The sequence below is a fragment of the Ictalurus furcatus genome, chromosome 11 (genome assembly GCF_023375685.1).
Source record: "Ictalurus furcatus strain D&B chromosome 11, Billie_1.0, whole genome shotgun sequence".
Taxonomy (NCBI): domain Eukaryota; kingdom Metazoa; phylum Chordata; class Actinopteri; order Siluriformes; family Ictaluridae; genus Ictalurus; species Ictalurus furcatus.
In genome coordinates, this window is record NC_071265.1 from 7,141,674 (window position 1) to 7,147,673 (window position 6,000).

The 6,000-nt window shown below is 38.1% G+C and overlaps 1 protein-coding gene across 3 annotated transcripts in view; it reads right to left on the reverse strand.

Moving 5' to 3' along the window:
* The window catches only part of lrp8 (low density lipoprotein receptor-related protein 8, apolipoprotein e receptor), a 199,673-nt gene extending 193,895 nt beyond the window's left edge, over window positions 1–5,778 (reverse strand). For all 3 annotated transcript variants that reach the window (XM_053636574.1, XM_053636573.1, XM_053636572.1), the window contains exons 1-2: window positions 4,730–5,778; window positions 4,195–4,314 (exon numbers count right to left, since the gene is read on the reverse strand). In XM_053636574.1, the coding sequence (XP_053492549.1) occupies window positions 4,195–4,314; window positions 4,730–4,796 (187 nt within the window). In that variant the 5' untranslated portion in view covers window positions 4,797–5,778. The remainder of the gene's footprint in view (window positions 1–4,194; window positions 4,315–4,729) is intronic.
* Window positions 5,779–6,000: the final 222 nt, after the last annotated feature.

A 6,000-nucleotide genomic window follows, 5' to 3' on the forward strand; every position in this document is an offset into this window, starting at 1 on the left:
TTACTATTACTACTACTATTACTATTACTACTACTATTACTACTATTACTATTACTACTACTATTACTATTACTACTACTATTACTACTACTGATACTACTACTACTATTTGTCATGCAACCCCTGATTTAAAAAACAGACACAAGGTTAGAGTGCGTAAAGGGAAAGAAGCCGAAAAGCTTGAAATGTGGCAATATGCCTCAGCTGTGAGGATGGGACTGTTCAAATAATGTATATAAGACAGAAAAGCAAGCAAAATGAAAGAAAAAATACTTCCAAACAGTTACTTGTTAGAATGAGAACCTAAAGAGTTACAAAAGGATTGACACCTGATGAAGTCACCAACCCAGCTCTACTTAAAAAAAGTGTTAATAGATCACAATACCATATCATTTCTTCAAAATGCTCACAATTCTACAGCATATGCGCTTTCTGTTTGTGTTCTAAAATAATATAACCATCCATTAGTGTGAGCTACAATATAGTCATGCGGTCCATTCTTTAACCATGACCGTGTGCTTACCGGGGTAGCACATTGTGCAGCTCTGTTTTTAAAGACTGCGACAGCTTCCTGTTCAAGAGGCTACAAACCATGAAGTCACACTACCGAAAGAAAAAAAAAAAAAACAGACTTTCTTCAGACGCTGCCTTCAGACACAAGGCTGCGTAAACAGAGTGTGGCAAAAGAGCGCAATAGAGAAAGGAAGGCAGAAAGAAAGAGGGACTGTGTGTGTGTGCGGGTGTGAGACGGTTGCTACAGCCGTCTCTATGGGCAACCGGAGAAGAACCCTCCACCTCTCCAAGCACAAAGCGCTAAACACCATCCTTGAGGAATTATTTTAATTCCGCACGTCTGCCTGAATCCACGGGAAACCGGGAACAGACCCTGCTCACGTCCTGTCTGCTGAAGACACGGTATTAAGAAAGACAAGCTGACACACAGTAGAGCCAGCACCAGCAGAGAGCCAGGTGCTGAGCTGGAAGAGCAGCCAGGCTGGGAATGCTACCTCGCTGGAATACCCACACACACACTCCTGCGTTCCTCTGGGCTGGGCTTGGGTTTTGGGTTGTTTTAGAGCTCACAGAGGGAGGAAGGGGGAACAGGAGGAGCGCTGGCTGCTGGCTTGACGCGAGACACAGTGCCAGTGGACAATCAAACTACACGCAGTAATGCCAGTCATAATTAATGCCCGCTGTTCCGCCTGCACCCTTTAACTTCTTGGATTCTGCTTAGAGGCTGCACATGAAAACTCTTTTCTCACTTTTCCTAACAGTATTAAAGTAGCAGCCCTTTGCCGTCTCCAGCACGCATCGCAACCGCATTGTAACCACTGACGCCCCGGCCACTTTGTATGCATCGTCAGTTGTCTTTTACGGTGAAAGAAGCAGAACTACGCAAGAGCTATAAACAAACACCTGAAACGAAGAAACTCGCCTAATCCATCGCATGGCAATATTGTCGATCCTGGTATATTTGAGAAATTACGTCGTTTTCACAGGATTAGAAACACTTTGGAACATTACTCACTGCACCTTTAACGAGTGTTAAAAAAACATCAGTTCTGTGTCTCATCTACAGTAAAGAAAGCTGAAGGAAACTAGGCAAACAGAACTGCTTAGAAACAGCACATGCTAAATAAATTTTGAAAAAAAAACGTTTTAAATATATCGCTCAACATTTAACACGTATGTATTATAAAGAGTTCTTCTAGTCCTTCTACCACATGACCACATGACCTCTGGCCTTCCAGCCATAAACACCATCAGAAAATGACGCCCACTCCTACTTCCGAGCACCACTTCCTGGAAAATCTGAAATTTTGACCCCTGGTATAATCTCGCATGGTCCAGACTCGACTTTAAACTTGAAACACTGTACATGTATGAATCTGTATGAATCTGTGGGTCTTTGGTGACAGCTGACACTGTGCAACTGGATCATTATCATCAGTTATAAACTCATACTACATAACAATAAACAGTCCAACTGACATTCAACATGTGTGCATGACTATTATGGACACATTGTGGAATGTTCGCTAGATGAAGAGATTTACCCAGAACCAAAAACACTCCTAATGGTGATAGGTGTGGCCTTTTTTCATCTTCTCCTCCAAGTGTACAACTTGTATAAAGTGCAGAGAGAATTGGAGGTCGGCTGCTTTTCAGGCCAATTCTGAAAATTAATCAGGGGCTACGAAATCTGATTTAAAAACAGGCTCAAATTGTACAGTGTACACCTGGATGGGTTGCCAGATTGTAGTTCCCTACCCCACAGCCCAGTCAATTCACTGTAATGCTCCCACACACTATTATATACATCAGAGGTTCTCGAGGGTTTTTTTTTTTTTTTTTTTTTGGATTACAGCTAGGGACCCAATTATATGTGGGGGCAAAAACGTTTGACAGACTCCTTCAGTACAAATGAATATTATGAACATTAACTAAAATATTACTGTTAAATATTAAACTCATTAACTAAAGTGTGTTCAATAATATACTGGCTATTTATTGGAGCCTTAGAGGGTTTCAATTTCTGAACTTTCCCCTCACAGAACACATCATTTAGCAAAATTCTCATTAGCTCCATGCTGATTTTTATTTATAGGAGTACTTGTTTGAGAGTAATTACGGTTTGGATTAAACTCTTTCAATTCACGAGACAAAGCCAAACAGACTAGTTGGTGGGGATTCTCTCAAACTAACCGTATTACATTAATGATTAAACATTAAACAGTTGATATGTCCTTCAAAACAAAACAAAACAAAAAAAGTAAATTCACCTACTAATACGTGAAAATCAAATTTCAAAATGGATTTAAATCAAAGTGCGCTGTTGCTCTTTCTCCTGCCAGTGGCTCGTGCAGAAACACAGATGATACACATCTGGCGTGGACCGACTGATGCCTTGATACAGCGTTTATAAGTAGGTTACTCATTTCTGTATTAGTATCCGTATTGACAAGCACCAGAAAAATGCACTTGAACTCAGTCTGAAACAATGCTATTGATACATCCCTAGTAATAACTATAATAATATTGCTAATGGTAGGTTGTGATTTCCACCACTTTAAAAAATCTAAATCAATACTCCAATTAATACAATGTAAAGTTCTGCACAAAACTAACATACAAAGAACAGCCATAAACTGCACCAAATGAGATTCAGTCACACTGTCCAGCCTGAACAGATGATTATTTTCATGCGTTCTGGCTCTGTTCTTACATACAGAAATTCTGGTCATAGTTCATGGGCGAGCGATCGAACCAGACAAGATGTCCCAATTTAGCATTACTCAGTGACATCTCCACATTAGCAATGCCTGAGCATCTTAAATCTTTATATTAATAGCACTATTGGCAAAAGGACTACATTACTTAACTGGAATCACAGAACCAAAAGTATCCGTAGATCACGTGCTTAAAGTCATTTCTATTTCATTTTCTTCTCATAAAATTGGTTGTTTTTCATCATGTTTTGATCCAGCTTTAAATTCTTAAACTCTTATTTTCTAATTTATTGCCTTGTGTACTTTAATTTGAACTTTTCTTTGTTGTTTACATTTTTATATTTCTCTTTGATCCTTTAATGCTCTTTGTCTTCATTTTGATTGTACTTATCTAAAGCACTTTGAATTGCCTTTGTGTATGAAATGTGCTATAGAAATAAATGTGCCTCGTCTTGCCTTAATTCAAACTTTGACAATATTACAATATTATATCTTTTTTTTTTTTTTTTTTACCTGGTTACCTTTTTTTTGGTATGGTTTTCTCCTTTTGTCTTAATTTACAACTTTTTTTTTCCCCTGACCATGAAATGAAATAATGGTTTTTGTAGACAAGGCTATGATGACTCCCTTCTGGCTATGTAGTTTGTTGGTGATGCAATATGAGAGGAAAAGAAAAGAAGGGAGGTGTGATATAACAATGATAAATAAATAAGTGACAACTATATTTATCTGAATTTCTTCTAACAAAAATAAATTAATTAATAATAATAATAATAATAATAATAATAATAATAATAAATCCCTGACTCTCTTGGATATAATTTAAGGGCCCCTGGAGGTCTCTGGACCCCAGTTTGAGAACCATGGATATACAGGAAATAAAATTATGTAAATATAATGCCTTGAGCAACGAGGGGAAACAAATCAATTTGGCAACCCAGAGTCGGTGAAGTCTCTCACTCACAGCAGTGCTCCTCGTCGCTGTTGTCGGAGCAGTCGTCGTCGTCGTCGCATCTCCACGGTGTGGGAATACACCTGCCGTTTCTACACCGGAACTGTCCCGTTTCACAAGCTGTCTCACTCCCTGGAAAGAAAACCACCATTTCCAAAAAAAAAAAAGGAAGAATAAAAACAAAACACAGTTACCTCAGTATCTAAGAGGCTCCAGTTACACAGTTACACAGAGGAAACCTAATACACGCGTTTATTACAGGAAGCGCGAGCGTGCAGCACGTGAGCGCACAACAGTGACAGCTCACGTCGGCTTTATTTGTTTACTTCATTCATTCATTCATTCATTCTGACAGCAAAACAACACCGCTGAACCGAAAGAGAACATTATTATGTCTTTTAGACATTTGTAATAAAAGCAATAAGGAAGCAGGAGCTGTATTGCTCCTCTGCTTATCCTATTTGCGCTCTCTCTCTCTCTCTCTCTCTCTCTCTCTCTCTCTAACACTCAGCATGATGACAGGTTAATTTCCGCTTTAAAGACCCACCTTTAGTATAAAAAGTCTCCATGAGGAACACGTGTAAAAGCAGTAGTTTGCCTAGTCCTGTCCGCATTCTTCACGCTGGAGACTCTGCGCTCATATGAAAGGGAAAAACACAGCCCAGCTCCCAGTTTCCTTCAGTTCCTCCTCCACTGTGCTTCACCTCGCCGGACTCGCCGCCGCTCCAATATTCATTTGAATAGGTGACGTCAGGGAGAGTGGGCGGAGTCACGGCAGCATGAGCGCGTCCCTGTGAGAGGTGTTGACGGTATGATCACCTTGTCCAAAATTATCACGGTCGCACGGTATAACTGTATTAATCGACCTTTTAAATAAACACAAGCCAAAATTCTAAATTAAAATATCTAATACATTATTATATTATATATATTTAATATATTTATATATATATATATAATTCTGATAATGATAATGATTTTCCCATTCATTGTCAGGATTTATCATGATGTTAAAATAATTTGGAAAGAGACCGTATGCCAAACCACTTAGCAAAAAAAAAAAAAAAAAAACCTGTTGAAAACCACTTTTAACAGCATTGTGGGTAATGTAGGAAAGTGTCAAGGAAAAAAGTTTAAACTTTAAAATGTCAAGTCAGAATTTCATTAAAAAATAATCATTGCGTGGAATTTAAGATTATATCTTAATTATAAAGATTAATAAGTCATTCAGAGTGGATTTTTTTTCCTTAAGAATGAAACATTTAATTAACCCAAATAGATTAGACAGGGATGTATTAATTCCATTGGCCCCCATGAAGGAAGTAGGATTTTACCACCTCCTAAATCCAAATGTAACCCCTGGATGGCACTAATACACATTTTATTCTATACAAAAAGGAAAAACGTGATAAAATGATAGCATAAAATGTATAGACTTAATTAATTATGCAGGTTGATTGTGTGCCATTCAAAATAAATACTCACAAGGGTTCTGCGTTTCCCAGTTTTATTTCATTCAATTCAACTTTATTTGTATAACATTTTCAATAATAGACATTGGACAAGGTTACAAAATGCGAGTTTACAAAACCTCTCTATACCCATGAATCACATGTTCTGCACCTTTAACTAAGAGAAAAGCTATTTAACAAAATGCCTGACTAATCAAAACCTAAACTTAAAGACTGAGACTGTGTCTGAGTCCTGAACGCTAATTGGAAAGCTTTTCTATTGTCTAGGGGTTTAAGGAAAAGGTTTGGTCCCTTTCATTATTCTAGATACAGATAAAGAACCTGTACCTTCTGATAGAAGCAGGGT